The following is a 23,545-nucleotide window of genomic DNA, read 5'->3' on the forward strand; positions in this document are numbered from 1 at the left end:
TTGTTAACCGTCCTAGTCAGAGGCAGATCAAATGTAAGTGGTACTTCATCCATGTTTATGATCTCGTCTAGTCCAATGGAGTGCTCTTGTATCTCACTTTCAACGAATGTGTGAAAGTTTGTAATCTTTTCGTGATAATCAGAGGGAAGTTGCTGGCAGAGAGTGGTCCGTGCCCTGATGGACAGGTTTTTACGTCTCATAAATCTGAAGCACCATGATGGCCCCGCTTTGAAATATTCAATATTCATTTCGCGCGCTATTGTTTGGACTTTAAATCGTATCTGAACGGTGGATACACCTCTGCCATCTGCTCTCTGAATGTTTACCCAGTTCTCCAGGACATTTTTGAGTTCAGGCCATCTGCTTTTATGTCCTCTGATACTTTCCTTGACCTTTGGCATCGCATGAGCTCTTCATGCCGCCACCTCCAGCGTCTCACCATACATTCATTGATGTCAAACTTGCGTGCAGCCGCACGGTTGCCTTCATGTATAACAAGATCGATGGCCTTCAGCTTGAAACTTGCTTCATAACAACTTCTTCGTTTGGGTCCCATAATGCTTTATTTATTTATAATCCTGATATATTTGCTAGCTTAATAAAAAAGAAAAGTCTGCTTATTTGCGTAAATTTTCTTTAGCCTTGATTCTAATTCCGGTTAATGCGCCCTAATGGTGAAAGAAAAAACCACACAATAGCCGCACCCTTGTATAAGCCGCATGGCTCAAAACATCAGAAAAAAGTAGCGGCTAATAGTCCGAAAAGTACGGTAATTAACTTGTTGTTTTTAGGTCATTCACCTTGACCATTCTTGTGAGTTATTCACCTTGGCCATTCTTCTCAATCATTCACCTTGGCCATTCTTCTCAATCATTCACCTTGGCCATTCTTGTCACCCATTCACCTTGGCCATTCTTGTCACTCATTCACCTTGACCATTCTTGTCACCCATTCACCTTGACCATTCTTGTCACCCATTCACCTTGACCATTGTCAGTCATTCACCTTGGCCATTTTTGTCAGTCATTCACCTTGACCATTCTTGTCAGTCATTCACCTTGGCCATTCTTGTCAGTCATTCATCTTGGCCATTCTTCTCAGTCATTCGCCTTGGCCATTCTTGTCACTCATTCATCTTGACCATTCTTGTCACTCATTCACCTTGGCCATTCTTGTCAGTCATTCACCTTGGCCATTCTTGTCAGTCATTCACCTTGACCATTCTTGTCAGTCATTCACCTTGGCCATTCTTGTCAGTCATTCACCTTGGCCATTCTTGTCACTCATTCACCTTGGCCATTCTTGTCACCCATTCACCTTGACCATTTTTGTCAGTCATTCATCTTTCCCATTCTTCTCAGTCATTCGCCTTGGCCATTCTTGTCAGTCATTCATCTTGACCATTGTTGTCACTCATTCACCTTGGCCATTCTTGTTACCCATTCACCTTAACCATTCTTCTCAGTCATTCACCTTGGCCATTCTTCTCAGTCATTCGCCTTGGCCATTCTTGTCAGTCATTCACCTTGACCATTCTTGTCAGTCATTCACCTTGGCCATTCTTGTCAGTCATTCACCTTGGCCATTCTTGTCAGTCATTCACCTTGACCATTGTTGTCACTCATTCACCTTGGCCATTCTTGTCAGTCATTCACCTTGGCCATTCTTGTCAGTCATTCACCTTGGCCATTCTTGTCAGTCATTCACCTTGGCCATTCTTGTCAGTCATTCACCTTGGCCATTCTTGTCAGTCATTCACCTTGACCATTCTTGTCAGTCATTCACCTTGGCCATTCTTGTCAGTCCTTCACCATGGCCATTCTTGTCAGTCATTCACCTTGGCCATTCTTGTCAGTCATTCACCTTGACCATTGTTGTCACTCATTCACCTTGGCCATTCTTGTCACCCATTCACCTTAACCATTCTTCTCAGTCATTCACCTTGGCCATTCTTCTCAGTCATTCGCCTTGGCCATTCTTGTCAGTCATTCACCTTGACCATTCTTGTCAGTCATTCACCTTGGCCATTCTTGTCAGTCATTCACCTTGGCCATTCTTGTCAGTCATTCACCTTGACCATTGTTGTCACTCATTCACCTTGGCCATTCTTGTCAGTCATTCACCTTGGCCATTCTTGTCAGTCATTCACCTTGGCCATTCTTGTCTGTCATTCACCTTGGCCATTCTTGTCAGTCATTCACCTTGGCCATTCTTGTCAGTTATTCACCTTGACCATTCTTGTCAGTCATTCACCTTGGCCATTCTTGTCAGTCCTTCACCTTGGCCATTCTTGTCAGTCATTCACCTTGGCCATTCTTGTCAGTCATTCATCTTGGCCATTCTTGTCAGTCATTCACCTTGACCATTCTTGTCAGTCATTCACCTTGACCATTCTTGTCACCCATTCACCTTGGCCATTCTTGTCAGTCATTCACCTTGACCATTCTTGTCAGTCATTCACCTTGGCCATTCTTGTCACTCATTCATCTTGGCCATTCTTGTCAGTCATTCACCTTGACCATTCTTGTCACTCATTCACCTTGACCATTCTTGTCACCCATTCACCTTGGCCATTCTTGTCACCCATTCACCTTGACCATTCTTGTCAGTCATTCACCTTGACCATTCTTGTCACCCATTCACCTTGGCCATTCTTATCAGTCATTCACCTTGGCCATTCTTGTCAGTCATTCACCTTGGCCATTCTTGTCAGTCATTCACCTTGACCATTCTTGTCACCCATTCACCTTGGCCATTCTTGTCACTCATTCACCTTGACCATTCTTGTCAGTCATTCACCTTGGCCATTCTTCTCAGTCATTCGCCTTGGCCATTCTTATCAGTCATTCACCTTGGCCATTCTTGTCAGTCATTCACCTTGGCCATTCTTGTCAGTCATTCACCTTGACCATTCTTGTCAGTCATTCACCTTGGCCATTCTTGTCAGTCATTCACCTTGGCCATTCTTGTCAGTCATTCACCTTGGCCATTCTTGTCACTCATTCACCTTGGCCATTCTTGTCAGTCATTCACCTTGGCCATTCTTGTCAGTCATTCACCTTGACCATTCTTGTCAGTCATTCACCTTGACCATTCTTGTCACCCATTCACCTTGGCCATTCTTGTCACCCATTCACCTTGACCATTCTTGTCAGTCATTCACCTTGACCATTCTTGTCACCCATTCACCTTGGCCATTCTTGTCACCCATTCACCTTGGCCATTCTTGTCAGTCATTCACCTTGACCATTCTTGTCAGTCATTCACCTTGGCCATTGTCAGTCATTCATCTTGGCCATTCTTGTCAGTCATTCATCTTGGCCATTCTTGTCACTCATTCACCTTGACCATTCTTGTCACTCATTCACCTTGACCATTCTTGTCAGTCATTCACCTTGACCATTCTTGTCAGTCATTCACCTTGGCCATTCTTGTCAGTCATTCACCTTGGCCATTCTTGTCAGTCATTCACCTTGACCATTGTTGTCACTCATTCACCTTGGCCATTCTTGTCAGTCATTCACCTTGACCATTGTTGTCACTCATTCACCTTGGCCATTCTTGTCACCCATTCACCTTAACCATTCTTCTCAGTCATTCACCTTGGCCATTCTTCTCAGTCATTCGCCTTGGCCATTCTTGTCAGTCATTCACCTTGACCATTCTTGTCAGTCATTCACCTTGGCCATTCTTGTCAGTCATTCACCTTGGCCATTCTTGTCAGTCATTCACCTTGACCATTGTTGTCACTCATTCACCTTGGCCATTCTTGTCAGTCATTCACCTTGGCCATTCTTGTCAGTCATTCACCTTGGCCATTCTTGTCAGTCATTCACCTTGGCCATTCTTGTCAGTCATTCACCTTGGCCATTCTTGTCAGTCATTCACCTTGACCATTCTTGTCAGTCATTCACCTTGGCCATTCTTGTCAGTCCTTCACCTTGGCCATTCTTGTCAGTCATTCACCTTGGCCATTCTTGTCAGTCATTCATCTTGGCCATTCTTGTCAGTCATTCACCTTGACCATTCTTGTCAGTCATTCACCTTGACCATTCTTGTCACCCATTCACCTTGGCCATTCTTGTCAGTCATTCACCTTGACCATTCTTGTCAGTCATTCACCTTGGCCATTCTTGTCACTCATTCATCTTGGCCATTCTTGTCAGTCATTCACCTTGACCATTCTTGTCACTCATTCACCTTGACCATTCTTGTCACCCATTCACCTTGGCCATTCTTGTCACCCATTCACCTTGACCATTCTTGTCAGTCATTCACCTTGACCATTCTTGTCACCCATTCACCTTGGCCATTCTTGTCAGTCATTCACCTTGGCCATTCTTGTCAGTCATTCATCTTGGCCATTCTTGTCAGTCATTCATCTTGGCCATTCTTGTCAGTCATTCACCTTGACCATTCTTGTCACTCATTCACCTTGACCATTCTTGTCAGTCATTCATCTTGGCCATTCTTCTCAGTCATTCGCCTTGGCCATTCTTATCAGTCATTCACCTTGGCCATTCTTGTCAGTCATTCACCTTGGCCATTCTTGTCAGTCATTCACCTTGACCATTCTTGTCACCCATTCACCTTGGCCATTCTTGTCACTCATTCACCTTGACCATTCTTGTCAGTCATTCACCTTGACCATTCTTGTCAGTCATTCACCTTGGCCATTCTTGTCAGTCCTTCACCTTGGCCATTCTTGTCAGTCATTCACCTTGGCCATTCTTGTCAGTCATTCATCTTGGCCATTCTTGTCAGTCATTCACCTTGACCATTCTTGTCAGTCATTCACCTTGACCATTCTTGTCACCCATTCACCTTGGCCATTCTTGTCAGTCATTCACCTTGACCATTCTTGTCAGTCATTCACCTTGGCCATTCTTGTCACTCATTCATCTTGGCCATTCTTGTCAGTCATTCACCTTGACCATTCTTGTCACTCATTCACCTTGACCATTCTTGTCACCCATTCACCTTGGCCATTCTTGTCACCCATTCACCTTGACCATTCTTGTCAGTCATTCACCTTGACCATTCTTGTCACCCATTCACCTTGGCCATTCTTGTCAGTCATTCACCTTGGCCATTCTTGTCAGTCATTCATCTTGGCCATTCTTGTCAGTCATTCATCTTGGCCATTCTTGTCAGTCATTCACCTTGACCATTCTTGTCACTCATTCACCTTGACCATTCTTGTCAGTCATTCACCTTGGCCATTCTTCTCAGTCATTCGCCTTGGCCATTCTTGTCAGTCATTCACCTTGGCCATTCTTGTCAGTCATTCACCTTGGCCATTCTTGTCAGTCATTCACCTTGACCATTCTTGTCACCCATTCACCTTGGCCATTCTTGTCACTCATTCACCTTGACCATTCTTGTCAGTCATTCACCTTGGCCATTCTTCTCAGTCATTCGCCTTGGCCATTCTTATCAGTCATTCACCTTGGCCATTCTTGTCAGTCATTCACCTTGGCCATTCTTGTCAGTCATTCACCTTGACCATTCTTGTCACCCATTCACCTTAGCCATTCTTGTCACCCATTCACCTTGGCCATTCTTGTCAGTCATTCACCTTGACCATTCTTGTCAGTCATTCACCTTGGCCATTGTCAGTCATTCATCTTGGCCATTCTTGTCAGTCATTCATCTTGGCCATTCTTGTCACTCATTCACCTTGACCATTCTTGTCACTCATTCACCTTGACCATTCTTGTCAGTCATTCACCTTGGCCATTCTTCTCAGTCATTCGCCTTGGCCATTCTTATCAGTCATTCACCTTGACCATTCTTGTCAGTCATTCACCTTGGCCATTCTTGTCAGTCATTCACCTTGACCATTCTTGTCAGTCATTCACCTTGACCATTCTTGTCACCCATTCACCTTGGCCATTCTTGTCAGTCATTCACCTTGACCATTCTTGTCACTCATTCACCTTGACCATTCTTGTCAGTCCTTCACCTTGGCCATTCTTGTCAGTCATTCACCTTGGCCATTCTTGTCAGTCATTCATCTTGGCCATTCTTGTCAGTCATTCACCTTGACCATTCTTGTCAGTCATTCACCTTGACCATTCTTGTCACCCATTCACCTTGGCCATTCTTGTCAGTCATTCACCTTGACCATTCTTGTCAGTCATTCACCTTGGCCATTCTTGTCACTCATTCATCTTGGCCATTCTTGTCAGTCATTCACCTTGACCATTCTTGTCACTCATTCACCTTGACCATTCTTGTCACCCATTCACCTTGGCCATTCTTGTCACCCATTCACCTTGACCATTCTTGTCAGTCATTCACCTTGACCATTCTTGTCAGTCATTCACCTTGGCCATTCTTGTCAGTCATTCACCTTGACCATTCTTGTCACTCATTCACCTTGACCATTCTTGTCAGTCATTCACCTTGGCCATTCTTCTCAGTCATTCGCCTTGGCCATTCTTATCAGTCATTCACCTTGGCCATTCTTGTCAGTCATTCACCTTGGCCATTCTTGTCAGTCATTCACCTTGACCATTCTTGTCACCCATTCACCTTGGCCATTCTTGTCACCCATTCACCTTGGCCATTCTTGTCAGTCATTCACCTTGACCATTCTTGTCAGTCATTCACCTTGGCCATTGTCAGTCATTCATCTTGGCCATTCTTGTCAGTCATTCATCTTGGCCATTCTTGTCACTCATTCACCTTGACCATTCTTGTCACTCATTCACCTTGACCATTCTTGTCAGTCATTCACCTTGGCCATTCTTCTCAGTCATTCGCCTTGGCCATTCTTATCAGTCATTCACCTTGGCCATTCTTGTCAGTCATTCACCTTGGCCATTCTTGTCAGTCATTCACCTTGGCCATTCTTGTCAGTCATTCATCTTGGCCATTCTTGTCAGTCATTCACCTTGACCATTCTTGTCAGTCATTCACCTTGACCATTCTTGTCACCCATTCACCTTGGCCATTCTTGTCAGTCATTCACCTTGACCATTCTTGTCACTCATTCACCTTGACCATTCTTGTCACCCATTCACCTTGGCCATTCTTGTCACCCATTCACCTTGACCATTCTTGTCAGTCATTCACCTTGACCATTCTTGTCACCCATTCACCTTGGCCATTCTTGTCAGTCATTCACCTTGACCATTCTTGTCAGTCATTCACCTTGACCATTCTTGTCAGTCATTCACCTTGACCATTCTTGTCAGTCATTCATCTTGGCCATTCTTGTCACTCATTCACCTTGACCATTCTTGTCACTCATTCACCTTGACCATTCTTGTCAGTCATTCACCTTGGCCATTCTTCTCAGTCATTCGCCTTGGCCATTCTTATCAGTCATTCACCTTGGCCATTCTTGTCAGTCATTCACCTTGGCCATTCTTGTCAGTCATTCACCTTGACCATTCTTGTCACCCATTCACCTTGGCCATTCTTGTCACCCATTCACCTTGGCCATTCTTGTCAGTCATTCACCTTGACCATTCTTGTCAGTCATTCACCTTGGCCATTGTCAGTCATTCATCTTGGCCATTCTTGTCAGTCATTCACCTTAGCCATTGTCAGTCATTCATCTTGGCCATTCTTGTCAGTCATTCACCTTGACCATTCTTGTCAGTCATTCACCTTGGCCATTCTTGTCAGTCATTCACCTTGACCATTCTTGTCAGTCATTCACCTTGGCCATTGTCAGTCATTCATCTTGGCCATTCTTGTCAGTCATTCACCTTGGCCATTGTCAGTCATTCATCTTGGCCATTCTTGTCAGTCATTCACCTTGACCATTCTTGTCAGTCATTCACCTTGGCCATTCTTGTCACCCATTCACCTTGACCATTCTTGTCACTCATTCACCTTGGCCATTTTTGTCACTCATTCACCTTGACCATTCTTGTCACCCATTCACCTTGACCATTCTTGTCACTCATTCACCTTGGCCATTCTTGTCAGTCATTCATCTTGGCCATTCTTCTCAGTCATTCGCCTTGACCATTCTTGTCAGTCATTCATCTTGACCATTCTTGTCACTCATTCACCTTGGCCATTCTTGTCACCCATTCACCTTGACCATTGTCACTCATTCACCTTGGCCATTCTTGTCACTCATTCACCTTGGCCATTCTTGTCACTCATTCACCTTGACCATTCTTGTCACCCATTCACCTTGACCATTCTTGTCAGTCATTCACCTTGGCCATTCTTATCAGTCATTTACCTTGGCCATTCTTGTCACTCATTCACCTTGGCCATTCTTGTCACTCATTCACCTTGACCATTCTTGTCACTCATTCACCTTGGCCATTCTTGTCACTCATTCACCTTGACCATTCTTGTCAGTCATTCACCTTGGCCATTCTTGTCAGTCATTCATCTTGACCATTCTTGTCACTCATTCACCTTGGCCATTCTTGTCACTCATTCACCTTGACCATTCTTGTCAGTCATTCACCTTGGCCATTCTTGTCAGTCATTCATCTTGACCATTCTTGTCACTCATTCACCTTGGCCATTCTTGTCACCCATTCACCTTGGCCATTCTTGTCACTCATTCACCTTGACCATTCTTGTCACCCATTCACCTTGACCATTCTTGTCAGTCATTCACCTTGGCCATTCTTATCAGTCATTCACCTTGGCCATTCTTGTCAGTCATTCATCTTGACCATTCTTGTCACTCATTCACCTTGGCCATTCTTGTCACCCATTCACCTTGACCATTCTTGTCACTCATTCACCTTGGCCATTCTTGTCACTCGTTCACCTTGGCCATTCTTGTCACTCATTCACCTTGGCCATTCTTGTCACCCATTCACCTTGACCATTCTTGTCAGTCATTCACCTTGGCCATTCTTATCAGTCATTTACCTTGGCCATTCTTGTCACTCATTCACCTTGGCCATTCTTGTCACTCATTCACCTTGACCATTCTTGTCACTCATTCACCTTGGCCATTCTTGTCACTCATTCACCTTGACCATTCTTGTCAGTCATTCACCTTGACCATTCTTGTCAGTCATTCACCTTGACCATTCTTGTCACCCATTCACCTTGGCCATTCTTGTCAGTCATTCACCTTGACCATTCTTGTCAGTCATTCACCTTGGCCATTCTTGTCACTCATTCATCTTGGCCATTCTTGTCAGTCATTCACCTTGACCATTCTTGTCACTCATTCACCTTGACCATTCTTGTCACCCATTCACCTTGGCCATTCTTGTCACCCATTCACCTTGACCATTCTTGTCAGTCATTCACCTTGACCATTCTTGTCACCCATTCACCTTGGCCATTCTTGTCAGTCATTCACCTTGGCCATTCTTGTCAGTCATTCATCTTGGCCATTCTTGTCAGTCATTCATCTTGGCCATTCTTGTCAGTCATTCACCTTGACCATTCTTGTCACTCATTCACCTTGACCATTCTTGTCAGTCATTCACCTTGGCCATTCTTCTCAGTCATTCGCCTTGGCCATTCTTGTCAGTCATTCACCTTGGCCATTCTTGTCAGTCATTCACCTTGGCCATTCTTGTCAGTCATTCACCTTGACCATTCTTGTCACCCATTCACCTTGGCCATTCTTGTCACTCATTCACCTTGACCATTCTTGTCAGTCATTCACCTTGGCCATTCTTCTCAGTCATTCGCCTTGGCCATTCTTATCAGTCATTCACCTTGGCCATTCTTGTCAGTCATTCACCTTGGCCATTCTTGTCAGTCATTCACCTTGACCATTCTTGTCACCCATTCACCTTAGCCATTCTTGTCACCCATTCACCTTGGCCATTCTTGTCAGTCATTCACCTTGACCATTCTTGTCAGTCATTCACCTTGGCCATTGTCAGTCATTCATCTTGGCCATTCTTGTCAGTCATTCATCTTGGCCATTCTTGTCACTCATTCACCTTGACCATTCTTGTCACTCATTCACCTTGACCATTCTTGTCAGTCATTCACCTTGGCCATTCTTCTCAGTCATTCGCCTTGGCCATTCTTATCAGTCATTCACCTTGACCATTCTTGTCAGTCATTCACCTTGGCCATTCTTGTCAGTCATTCACCTTGACCATTCTTGTCAGTCATTCACCTTGACCATTCTTGTCACCCATTCACCTTGGCCATTCTTGTCAGTCATTCACCTTGACCATTCTTGTCACTCATTCACCTTGACCATTCTTGTCAGTCCTTCACCTTGGCCATTCTTGTCAGTCATTCACCTTGGCCATTCTTGTCAGTCATTCATCTTGGCCATTCTTGTCAGTCATTCACCTTGACCATTCTTGTCAGTCATTCACCTTGACCATTCTTGTCACCCATTCACCTTGGCCATTCTTGTCAGTCATTCACCTTGACCATTCTTGTCAGTCATTCACCTTGGCCATTCTTGTCACTCATTCATCTTGGCCATTCTTGTCAGTCATTCACCTTGACCATTCTTGTCACTCATTCACCTTGACCATTCTTGTCACCCATTCACCTTGGCCATTCTTGTCACCCATTCACCTTGACCATTCTTGTCAGTCATTCACCTTGACCATTCTTGTCAGTCATTCACCTTGGCCATTCTTGTCAGTCATTCACCTTGACCATTCTTGTCACTCATTCACCTTGACCATTCTTGTCAGTCATTCACCTTGGCCATTCTTCTCAGTCATTCGCCTTGGCCATTCTTATCAGTCATTCACCTTGGCCATTCTTGTCAGTCATTCACCTTGGCCATTCTTGTCAGTCATTCACCTTGACCATTCTTGTCACCCATTCACCTTGACCATTCTTGTCACCCATTCACCTTGGCCATTCTTGTCAGTCATTCACCTTGACCATTCTTGTCAGTCATTCACCTTGGCCATTGTCAGTCATTCATCTTGGCCATTCTTGTCAGTCATTCATCTTGGCCATTCTTGTCACTCATTCACCTTGACCATTCTTGTCACTCATTCACCTTGACCATTCTTGTCAGTCATTCACCTTGGCCATTCTTCTCAGTCATTCGCCTTGGCCATTCTTATCAGTCATTCACCTTGGCCATTCTTGTCAGTCATTCACCTTGGCCATTCTTGTCAGTCATTCACCTTGGCCATTCTTGTCAGTCATTCATCTTGGCCATTCTTGTCAGTCATTCACCTTGACCATTCTTGTCAGTCATTCACCTTGACCATTCTTGTCACCCATTCACCTTGGCCATTCTTGTCAGTCATTCACCTTGACCATTCTTGTCACTCATTCACCTTGACCATTCTTGTCACCCATTCACCTTGGCCATTCTTGTCACCCATTCACCTTGACCATTCTTGTCAGTCATTCACCTTGACCATTCTTGTCACCCATTCACCTTGGCCATTCTTGTCAGTCATTCACCTTGACCATTCTTGTCAGTCATTCACCTTGACCATTCTTGTCAGTCATTCACCTTGACCATTCTTGTCAGTCATTCATCTTGGCCATTCTTGTCACTCATTCACCTTGACCATTCTTGTCACTCATTCACCTTGACCATTCTTGTCAGTCATTCACCTTGGCCATTCTTCTCAGTCATTCGCCTTGGCCATTCTTATCAGTCATTCACCTTGGCCATTCTTGTCAGTCATTCACCTTGGCCATTCTTGTCAGTCATTCACCTTGACCATTCTTGTCACCCATTCACCTTGGCCATTCTTGTCACCCATTCACCTTGGCCATTCTTGTCAGTCATTCACCTTGACCATTCTTGTCAGTCATTCACCTTGGCCATTGTCAGTCATTCATCTTGGCCATTCTTGTCAGTCATTCACCTTAGCCATTGTCAGTCATTCATCTTGGCCATTCTTGTCAGTCATTCACCTTGACCATTCTTGTCAGTCATTCACCTTGGCCATTCTTGTCAGTCATTCACCTTGACCATTCTTGTCAGTCATTCACCTTGGCCATTGTCAGTCATTCATCTTGGCCATTCTTGTCAGTCATTCACCTTGGCCATTGTCAGTCATTCATCTTGGCCATTCTTGTCAGTCATTCACCTTGACCATTCTTGTCAGTCATTCACCTTGGCCATTCTTGTCACCCATTCACCTTGACCATTCTTGTCACTCATTCACCTTGGCCATTTTTGTCACTCATTCACCTTGACCATTCTTGTCACCCATTCACCTTGACCATTCTTGTCACTCATTCACCTTGGCCATTCTTGTCAGTCATTCATCTTGGCCATTCTTCTCAGTCATTCGCCTTGACCATTCTTGTCAGTCATTCATCTTGACCATTCTTGTCACTCATTCACCTTGGCCATTCTTGTCACCCATTCACCTTGACCATTGTCACTCATTCACCTTGGCCATTCTTGTCACTCATTCACCTTGGCCATTCTTGTCACTCATTCACCTTGACCATTCTTGTCACCCATTCACCTTGACCATTCTTGTCAGTCATTCACCTTGGCCATTCTTATCAGTCATTTACCTTGGCCATTCTTGTCACTCATTCACCTTGGCCATTCTTGTCACTCATTCACCTTGACCATTCTTGTCACTCATTCACCTTGGCCATTCTTGTCACTCATTCACCTTGACCATTCTTGTCAGTCATTCACCTTGGCCATTCTTGTCAGTCATTCATCTTGACCATTCTTGTCACTCATTCACCTTGGCCATTCTTGTCACTCATTCACCTTGACCATTCTTGTCAGTCATTCACCTTGGCCATTCTTGTCAGTCATTCATCTTGACCATTCTTGTCACTCATTCACCTTGGCCATTCTTGTCACCCATTCACCTTGGCCATTCTTGTCACTCATTCACCTTGACCATTCTTGTCACCCATTCACCTTGACCATTCTTGTCAGTCATTCACCTTGGCCATTCTTATCAGTCATTCACCTTGGCCATTCTTGTCAGTCATTCATCTTGACCATTCTTGTCACTCATTCACCTTGGCCATTCTTGTCACCCATTCACCTTGACCATTCTTGTCACTCATTCACCTCGGCCATTCTTGTCACTCATTCACCTTGGCCATTCTTGTCACTCATTCACCTTGGCCATTCTTGTCACCCATTCACCTTGACCATTCTTGTCAGTCATTCACCTTGGCCATTCTTATCAGTCATTTACCTTGGCCATTCTTGTCACTCATTCACCTTGGCCATTCTTGTCACTCATTCACCTTGACCATTCTTGTCACTCATTCACCTTGGCCATTCTTGTCACTCATTCACCTTGACCATTCTTGTCAGTCATTCACCTTGGCCATTCTTGTCAGTCATTCATCTTGACCATTCTTGTCACTCATTCACCTTGGCCATTCTTGTCACCCATTCACCTTGGCCATTCTTGTCACTCATTCACCTTGACCATTCTTGTCACCCATTCACCTTGACCATTCTTGTCACTCATTCACCTTGGCCATTCTTATCAGTCATTCACCTTGGCCATTCTTATCAGTCATTCACCTTGGCCATTCTTGTCACTCATTCACCTTGACCATTCTTGTCACTCATTCACCTTGGCCATTCTTGTCACTCATTCACCTTGGCCATTCTTGTCAGTCATTCACCTTGGCCATTCTTGTCAGTCATTCACCTTGGCCATTCTTGTCACTCATTCACCTTGACCATTCTTGTCACTCATTCACCTTGACCATTCTTGTCAGTCATTCACCTTGGCCATTCTTATCAGTCATTCACCTTGGCCATTCTTGTCAGTCATTCACCTTGGCCATTCTTGTCACTCATTCACCTTGGCCATTCTTGTCACCCATTCACCTTGACCATTCTTGTCACTCATTCACCTTGGCCATTTTTATCAGTCATTCACCTTGGCCATTCTTGTCAGTCATTCACCTTGACCATTTTTGTCAGTCATTCATCTTGGCCATTCTTCTCAGTCATTCGCCTTGGCCATTCTTGTCAGTCATTCATCTTGACCATTCTTGTCACTCATTCACCTTGGCCATTCTTGTCACCCATTCACCTTGACCATTCTTGTGAGTTATTCAACTTGGCCATTCTTCTCAATCATTCACCTTGGCCATTCTTGTCACTCATTCACCTTGGCCATTCTTGTCACCCATTCACCTTGACCATTGTCAGTCATTCACCTTGGCCATTCTTGTCAGTCATTCATCTTGACCATTCTTGTCAGTCATTCACCTTGGCCATTCTTGTCAGTCATTCATCTTGGCCATTCTTCTCAGTCATTCGCCTTGGCCATTCTTGTCAGTCATTCATCTTGACCATTCTTGTCACTCATTCACCTTGGCCATTCTTGTCACCCATTCACCTTGACCATTCTTGTCACTCATTCACCTTGGCCATTCTTGTCACTCATTCACCTTGGCCATTCTTGTCACTCATTCACCTTGACCATTCTTGTCACCCATTCACCTTGACCATTCTTGTCAGTCATTCACCTTGGCCATTCTTATCAGTCATTCACCTTGGCCATTCTTGTCACTCATTCACCTTGGCCATTCTTGTCACTCATTCACCTTGACCATTCTTGTCACGCATTCACCTTGGCCATTCTTGTCACTCATTCACCTTGACCATTCTTGTCAGTCATTCACCTTGGCCATTCTTGTCAGTCATTCATCTTGACCATTCTTGTCACTCATTCACCTTGGCCATTCTTGTCACCCATTCACCTTGGCCATTCTTGTCACTCATTCACCTTGACCATTCTTGTCACCCATTCACCTTGACCATTCTTGTCACTCATTCACCTTGGCCATTCTTATCAGTCATTCACCTTGGCCATTCTTATCAGTCATTCACCTTGGCCATTCTTGTCACTCATTCACCTTGACCATTCTTGTCACTCATTCACCTTGGCCATTCTTGTCACTCATTCACCTTGGCCATTCTTGTCACTCATTCACCTTGGCCATTCTTGTCAGTCATTCACCTTGGCCATTCTTGTCACTCATTCACCTTGGCCATTCTTGTCACTCATTCACCTTGACCATTCTTGTCACTCATTCACCTTGGCCATTCTTGTCACTCATTCACCTTGGCCATTCTTCTCAATCATTCACCTTGGCCATTCTTGTCACTCATTCACCTTGGCCATTCTTGTCACCCATTCACCTTGGCCATTCTTGTCACTCATTCACCTTGACCATTCTTGTCACCCATTCACCTTGGCCATTCTTGTCACTCATTCACCTTGACCATTCTTGTCAGTCATTCATCTTGACCATTCTTGTCACTCATTCACCTTGGCCATTCTCGTCACGCACAACTACTCAGCAGTTTATTTTGTAGAAAGCTGATGGCTATCAATATGATTGCGATTTTATGGATTTGTTTGAAGTTGGCAACATGCAGCACGAGGAATACCTTATCAACATTCGCCTTCCTCCAGACAATAGCACAGGCAGTAACATGAAGTTAGGAGAAATTGATGGCATTGATCTGGTGGTAGGTACTTTCTTGCTTTACTTATCTCCCCTCGCCTTTACGCGTACTGCGCATGGCTTATATGGTTTTACAAGACTAGTGTCATTATCTTTGGCAGAATGCTCTTTTAAGGTTCTCTTAGGTGTTGTAGCAAGTAGTGAGATAACTAGCCTGGCAAAACCTAGATTTTACCTGCTACCACCAGTTTCAGGACATTTGATCTACCCTTCATTATTGCAGGTCTTCATGTTTTGTAGCAATATAAATTTTGGATAGAATATAATATCTGATACTGTAAACCATATGTGAATACAAAGGGCTAGACTCATGGTGACTGACCTTAAGTTTTCAGCACATTATTTCTCGTAAACGATTGATTCAATCTTGATTCAAAATGCAATTAGTGGAATCGCTCAATAGCAGGACAGGAAATAGCTGGAACGATATTCACTTCCTATGTAGTTTCAGACTACTCCTTGCACTCGTTGATTACTTCAATTGAATCGTGCACAATCTGCTTCGGTTGACGTGTGCTCTTGAAGTTTATCAATATAGGTTTTTGACTTGGTGGTTTCGATATAGTGTTTTGACTTGGTGGTATTAATATAGGTTATCGACTTGTTAGCATTACTATAGGTCATTGACTTGGTAGTGCCGATATAGGTTGTTGACTTGATATACATTTCTGTCTGCAGTGGTTTGCCCAAACTGGTGGATTCACGCTCTATCTTTGGGTGCTCAAGACCGTCTGCTTTGCTATGCTGCTCCCTCTAACAATTTGGAACTGGAAGAGAGTCGTTGACCTCAACAGGTCTCCTGTCTTTCTTGAAAAGTGTGTATACTAATTATCATGTATTAATCAATATTATCAATACTGATACTATCTCTGCTATTATCAATATCAGGGACACGCTGACAAAAACCAATATCTTGGAACTTAGCTGTTCACGATATCAATTGATTTGGAGCCCGGTTTTTTGCTAGTTGATAGCGGCAGTTACGTGTCAGTTAGTCAACTTGTGTGCATGCTAACAAGTCTGATTGCCATACAGGTAGAGGAGACTTTGGCAAAAGGCAAGAATAGATAAAATGTTAAGAGCTGAGATTGTCTGATCATGATTCAATATGTATTTGTAATGAAATGCTACTCATTGAGGTGTTAGCTTAAAAAACTTGTGGTGGCTGATCGCCAGGGCTGAGAGATAGGAAAGAATACGACAGAGCGACTCAGGACAGAGTTGAGCCCCGACTCGGTCGACGACACGACCCTCAATAGAACTTTCTGTTGGTCGAGGGTCGGCCACCAAGTCAGCTCCCCGACCAAGAGGCCAGGCTCACCAGCACACGAAAACTATAAAAGGAGCTCAGATGAGCAAAGAAAAACAGAGCTCCTGGAAGTCTCACACTGTGCAGTTGATTATATGTTTATTGCATATTGAACTGTCTGTATCTCATTGCTCATTTTGAACTGCATATCTCATTGCCTTGTATTCAAGTGTTTTGATGCTTGGGGAGCAAGTAGAAAATATCTGCTGGTTCGTTCACACTGGTTGCAGCCGTTGGATTGCGGATTCCAACTCTAAGACTCAGGGGACTCTGGATGCTCTACTGAGGCTATTCTAGTGATAGTAAGGGGGGAGCGAGTCCCCCGAGGCAAGATCATCTCCTGATTGACGAGAGCTTAAGTTGCTCTAAGAGTAGCCGGCTGCTGAATACCTGAGGGGTACTCTCAAAAGGGTTGGCGCTAGGATGGTCACGATGCACTCGGAATGTGAATAGAAATATGAATCGTCTGGCCGAGATACTTGAAAGGGTGATGATTGTGCCCCTGCTCACCGATTCAAGTCACCTCGGTACTTTGGCTCGAGAGATGTGGAATACTTCACCAGCTGTTTTAGGGAGTGACCAAGGCCAATGGATGGTTTGAGGGAGTCAGCCTACTCCGTCTTCGAGAGGCTCTGCGGGAGGAGGCCGAGAACTGTGGACAAACCGACTAGGTGGAAGCTGTCTTTGACCCGCTGAGAGCTCGGTTCGGCCTCACCCCAGGCAGGCTTGGTCAAAACTGAGTACCCTAGGAGCCACAATGATTACTCTCCAGGAGGAATGACTAGGTGGAATGGCTAGTCCGGGTAGCATATGGAGACTTGCTGGCACCCTACCGAGCAGACATGGCTAAGGAACTGTTCTGCAGTACCCTGAATAGCTCTAGTCTACAACGCCATTTACTGGCCATTTAGCTGACACAGAGTTCCTTCAGGATAAATCTGGGAAAGGAAACAGAAAGCAGAGGAACAAACAGAATGGACTGCAGTGGTTCAGGACCAGACTGGCTGACAGCTGGCACTTATACAGCAGCTGACGAAGCAAGTTCAGCAACTGCAGGACGAAAACTCAGGTCTTAGGAGGCCACCGCAAGGAAGTCCTTTCAATGATAGGGGTGTGGGGGGCCAAGGGCACGTCTGTAAGGGCTGCCCTAGCTGGAAGCCGCAGAACCAGGGAAATGGCGAAGGGCTGCAACGATAGTACCGCATCGGCTACTGGTAGGTGCCATTGGATGCCAACACTCGGGAGAAGTCAGTGTTTGCTACTAGCTGCAATTTGTGGAAGGTCCTGCCATTCCGACTTACCTCCACACCAGTCACCTTCCACAGGCTGATGAAGCACATGTTGCACAGCCTGCACTGGTGGATGCTGTTACTTTACCTGGCTGACATAATAGTCTTTGAACACCGGATTTTGACACACATCTTCACCGGCTGGAGGTGTTCTAGTGACTGAAGGGAACTGGATTCAAATTCAAGCTAGCCAACTGCAAGCTGTTAAAATCACAGGTCTACCTGGGCCATGTGATCAGCGCAAAGGGTTGACTACTGATCCTGAGAAAACAAGGGCGGTCCGAGAATGACTGCCCTCTAGGGAACTCAGGGAGCTGTAAGGCTTCCTGGGCACGTTAGGATACTACCGTCAGTACATTCTGAGCTTCGCTGCTACAGCACAGCCCTTTCACCGGTTGACGGGAAAAGGCAAGCAGTGGACATAGGGTGAGAAGCAGAGTTTTCGAGGAACTGAAAAGACTCCAGTCTGAGCCAGCCATACATACTGGACACGGATACAAGCAGGTGTGGAGTGAGGACCGTATTATCTCCAGCTCTAGATGGCACTGAGAAAGTTATTGAGTACTCCAGTAAGACCGTGACACTCGCAGAGAAGAGCTACTATGTGACATGGAGGAAGTTTTTGGCCGTGGTTAAAGCCATAAAACACTTCCGACCTTACCTCTACGCTACTACGCACCGACCATGCCTCACTCCACTGGCTATGTAGGAGAAAAGAACCCTCCAACCTAGTGGCCAGGTGGCTGAAAACCCTAGCTGCCTTCCAGTACACTTTAGAGCACTGAACCCAGCTGTGCCATGGAAAAATCGATGAGAAAAGCTGACAGACATGCAAAGACGGCCATCATTGTAAACTCATAGTTGAGGCATAGCATACCCAACCGAAAGAAGCTCCCTGCTGCCACTACGACAGCTGGGGATTTGGCCCAAGACCAGCCAAGGCCACCTTGGGACTCTGTGATACGACGCGGTGAAGACTCGAGGTGACGTCGACAAGGAACTGATCCGGATGCAGGCTGTAAGCCGGGGACCAGTGGCTACTATGTACCAGGCACTCTCTCGGGCAAGAACTGACCAAAGACCAACTAAAGCGGGTAGACCAGGAGCTCTGGCAGCTTCACAAGATATGGCCGGTTTTCCGAATACGATCCGTGTTGGAGGCCTGGACATCTCACAATGAGTCTCGATAGTGTACAGTCTGCCTGCCAGCCATTAGAGAGACCACTGTGTGGCAAACACATGCTATTGCCCAATCTAGAGTAAGACGTATGACCAGCCGTCTCTGCCTGACGTGGTACTGGCCTGGGGTGACAGCGACAGTGAGGTGACTGGTCAAGAGCTGTGAAGTATGCCAAGCATAAAGGGATGAAGAGAGCCGGCAGTAGGCAGAGGTTGTATGCATAACGCCTCTGGCAGAAGGTAGTCGTGAACTCGGGGGACTACTACCAACAACGCCAAATGGTAACTTGTGGAAACTGGTGCAGACTGACCTCTTCACCTGATGGAAGGACGGTTTTACCCTTTCGGAAACCACGGCTTCTATGATGGCTAGGGCTCTGGATGAAAGTTTTCTGTTATATGGGCTTGCTGGAACAGATCCACACGAACGAAAGAGCACAGTTCGAGAGTCAGTTAATGACCAAGCTTCGCCAGCTCAGGTGTGTGAAGTTGCACACCACCCCTTCCCACCTGCATGCTAACGGAGTCATGGAGCGTAACAACTGACAGCTGAGCCAACTCACTCCGAGCATTTCTGCTGACCCGAGGCCAAGAGGAGTGGGTACATTGCTCCCCCAATTGGTGAGGGCGTACAGAGGCACATCCCACTCGGTGACAGGAACACCAGCCAACCCGCTGATGCCCAGCCAAGAGTTGATTATGTTTATTGCATATGGAACTGTACTCATATATATTTGCGAAACATATATTTTTTGGCCCTCCCGGGAGCTACGGCACCTGTAGTGGCTAAGGCTTTGGACAATAGAGTTTTCTGTTATACGGGCTTGTCGGAACACATTCACACAGATCAAAATGCACAGTTTGAGAGTCAGCTAATAACCGAGCTAATGAACTGTACCCATATACATATATATATATATATGTGTGAAATATATATTCTCATTGCCTGGTACTCAAGTGGTTTGATTCTTGGAGAGCAAATAGAGAACCTCATTCGGCTCCTTTACAAACTAACAAGTATAAACATCTTTTACGCAAGCTCCGCATTACATGATATTTATTCTTGCCATGCCTCGCATTATTATCAGACTTCAAACCCTAAAAGAAGTGGCATTTGAGATTTTTACGCCTTTTAGGAAACTAACAATTGTCATTATTTGGGTTATATCAAATATAAATTTCCTTCCCTTAGCCTGGTATGTGCAGATGTCTTTATGCATTTTACAGCGATATATGCATTATATAGCTATATATATATATATTTATACACATTGTATATATACATGTACATTGCTATAGCTCATATTAGCCTACTGAGAAAAAACCTTTAATGCAACTATTTTTATTGCTGAAATTGTTCAATGTAATAAAATTTTAAGATCGTTCGTTGTAATATTGGTCAGTTTAAAAAATCGGATTATCTTTGTGTGTTGAGCTTAAAATGTATCAGATTTGTGTATTTATAATTCAACAAGCTGAATGATGTTTACCACTATCATTCAGCTTTTTGTAATCAAAATTAAAATACAAAGGATTATCCAAGGTAATCTTCTTTATTACCATTGATCATTGTAAATGACAGCTGTCACTCTCTCTGTTCATAAGTATTCACAAAGGATGAATGAGACGCAATATATATATATATTTATACACATGCATATTTTATTTGTTGAAATGAATGGTCCTTATTGAATAGATTAATATTCCTTCTGAATTCACTTTCATTTGAGATTCGTTCAAAATGGCACACAGATTCATCATACTATTTATGCTTTGTAAACTGTAGCTCTAAATTTAATAACCTGATCTGTATCTTCTTGTTACAGATTATTGCTGGCTGTTGCTTTGTCTGCCCTCCTCCTTAATTGTGAGTACTGCACTTACAATGACTTTATCCTCAATCTTCGTATCATTTCTGCTAACATCAATATACCCAATCATATATGTGCTGTATATCAACACATAAAAGCTGAGTTCAAAACTTGGGAAAAATTTACCAAACTAAGGGATCAGTTTATATGTGCATAAAACTCTGATCGCATTTAAACAGAATAACACTATGCTAACCTAATTCCAACCAATACAGCTCGAACCACGCAGTTGGTAGCCTGTTAGTTTTTTAAAACGCACCGAGAGCTTGCGCTTGATAAAACCGCATGTTAAGATTGTAACGGAACCATTGTATTTTACCTTTTTCCTTTCCAGCTTTTGTTTTCACAATAGAAATGCGCATGCGCACAGATCATTGCTGACTGTTATCAGCCAGCAATGATAACAGTCAGCAATGATCAGATAATGACAGCGATAACTCTCTGTGATTAATTGGTCATACACGTGATCGCTGACGTGTTCACACTCTTTACATGCAGTTAATGTGCACTGATAGTACTGCTAGTACAGTTGACAAAAATTTACCATTACTAAAGAATAAACAACAATAATGGCTATAAGTTTTATGAATTTTTTCTGCAACATTTTGCTGTAATATGTGCGTATAGCGTGTTACAATTTGTAGTGTTGGCTTATATGCAAATTTTTATAAATTTTCTGTTCTTGGGCTATTTTTAGGGTCGACTTATATGCAAGGATATACGGTAGTTAAAAGCCTGTAGTTTTAGTCACTAATGTATTACACTTACTACTCGAGTCAACTGTAATCTTGCTGCCACATTCTTTTGCGCTGTTGTAACTGATCTGCCTCTTATGCACTTTCATAGCGTGATCTGTTTTCTGGTAAAAGTGAAGCTCAAACTCCGTTGAACTAAATTTTCATTCTTACAACTCACTATTGCAACAGTCATCTTTTTGTATATCGTTCCTTAATATTTAGGAAACCCTTCTATGACATTATAAAATTAATAATATTTGGTTCAACAGGAAAAAAATTAGATTGATTTTGTCTGGATATAAGTTTGAATAACCCATAAACAATGCAATTTTATACGATCTCAAACGAGAGAACAACTCGGCAGACTTAGTTGTGATTCATCATTATTGTTATTCTTCTGTTATTGTTAAAATGACAGATATAAATAGTGGTTGATGAAAACTCATGTCAAATGCTGATGCCTTAAGCTCTTGTTCAGCATTAGCGGCTAACATGACAACAGCCTTTTTGATGGAGTTGCTAGCAAGAATCCTGTTTGCTAGGTTTATGTTCAGTCCCGCAGGGCCCCATGCTTGTCCCATCATCTCGTATAAGTGTCGTCTCCACCAGTCTCTTAGAAATTCTGGTTAATTCACACCAAGCTGTAGCATAATCTCTGAGAACACGATTCCAAAGTCTCATTTGGTGCCAAAAGGTGCAAATTATGATGAGGCAGTATATTAGTGGCTGGCTTTATCAGGTGGCTCATGTTCCTAGTTAATGTTTGTCGATTACTCATTGGTAGCTTGTGGTTCATTCAACGGTTTCTTTTTCAACGGTTTCAATATGCTTTGCTTGCAGTTCCTGTTGACTGGCTGATGCTTGTCATTGAGCTGAAGTTCATGTTGCTTTGGTCCGACATTCGACAAGGAATATTCCTGACTATTCTGCTTGCTTACTGGCTAGTGTTCACTGGAGAGCACATGATGGTATGCGTTTATCGCTTGTCTGTCAGCGTACCTGGAGATTTCATCTGTTCCTATTGAGCACTCAGATACATGGACTGTCAGCTTGTCACATTGAGCATTAAAAGTGTGATGCATTGTTAATTGTACGATTGAGAACACTTTCATTTTCTTATTCACGCTAAAACTACCTCTAGATTTGCTTGATTTTCTCTATAGCCATCCAAGCACCTCCAACTACATTTCTATCGCATCATTTCCTTTGTAATTAATATAATTATGTAACTGGTGATAAAGCATATATTGTTCCTTCGCATGTTTGTAATAGTCAAGTTTGGTTGTCTCATCCCCTTTAATCTGTACCATCGTTTAACATTGATAATTGAGTTCTAGTGAGGTGGTTCAGGGAGCCGAGATTAATTGGATGTCTGGTAATGATATCATCGACCTTTCTGTCGCCTAGGATGACGTGAAGAGAGGTGGCTGGAGCAGCTACTGGAAAGAACTGGCTGTTGTCATACTAGCAAGCTCTCTTATGCTCATATTTGACATGTGTGAGAGGTACTTGACTACTTTTATCCAAGTTGTAACCTATTATTGTTTTAGTAGTTCTTTTTTAACTTAATCCAGCTTTTTAGCTTCAATCTTTGCACTTGTTTTCTGCTGTGGGTTAAAGCGTAGGCTAGTTCCTATTGCTGTTCTGGCACCAAATCTCCCTGAGGTACAACAATTTTATGAGGATCAAATGTAAATGTATTAGATCTGCGGATAACTTGAGAGTTATATCTTTGCATGTTAATATATTTATAAATAGTTAATCTACCCGCATATACATAAT

At 43.8% G+C, this 23,545-nt stretch overlaps 1 protein-coding gene across 1 annotated transcript in view; it reads left to right on the plus strand.

Annotated features, from left to right (window-relative positions):
• The window catches only part of LOC137393449 (protein wntless homolog), a 50,920-nt gene that overhangs the window by 16,120 nt on the left and 11,255 nt on the right, over positions 1-23,545 (plus strand). The window contains exons 6-10 of the mRNA XM_068080002.1: positions 15,227-15,382; positions 16,057-16,193; positions 20,982-21,022; positions 22,604-22,731; positions 23,171-23,268. Of these exons, the coding sequence (XP_067936103.1) occupies positions 15,227-15,382; positions 16,057-16,193; positions 20,982-21,022; positions 22,604-22,731; positions 23,171-23,268 (560 nt within the window). The remainder of the gene's footprint in view (positions 1-15,226; positions 15,383-16,056; positions 16,194-20,981; positions 21,023-22,603; positions 22,732-23,170; positions 23,269-23,545) is intronic.

Source organism: Watersipora subatra, chromosome 4 (genome assembly GCF_963576615.1).
Source record: "Watersipora subatra chromosome 4, tzWatSuba1.1, whole genome shotgun sequence".
NCBI lineage: Eukaryota > Metazoa > Bryozoa > Gymnolaemata > Cheilostomatida > Watersiporidae > Watersipora > Watersipora subatra.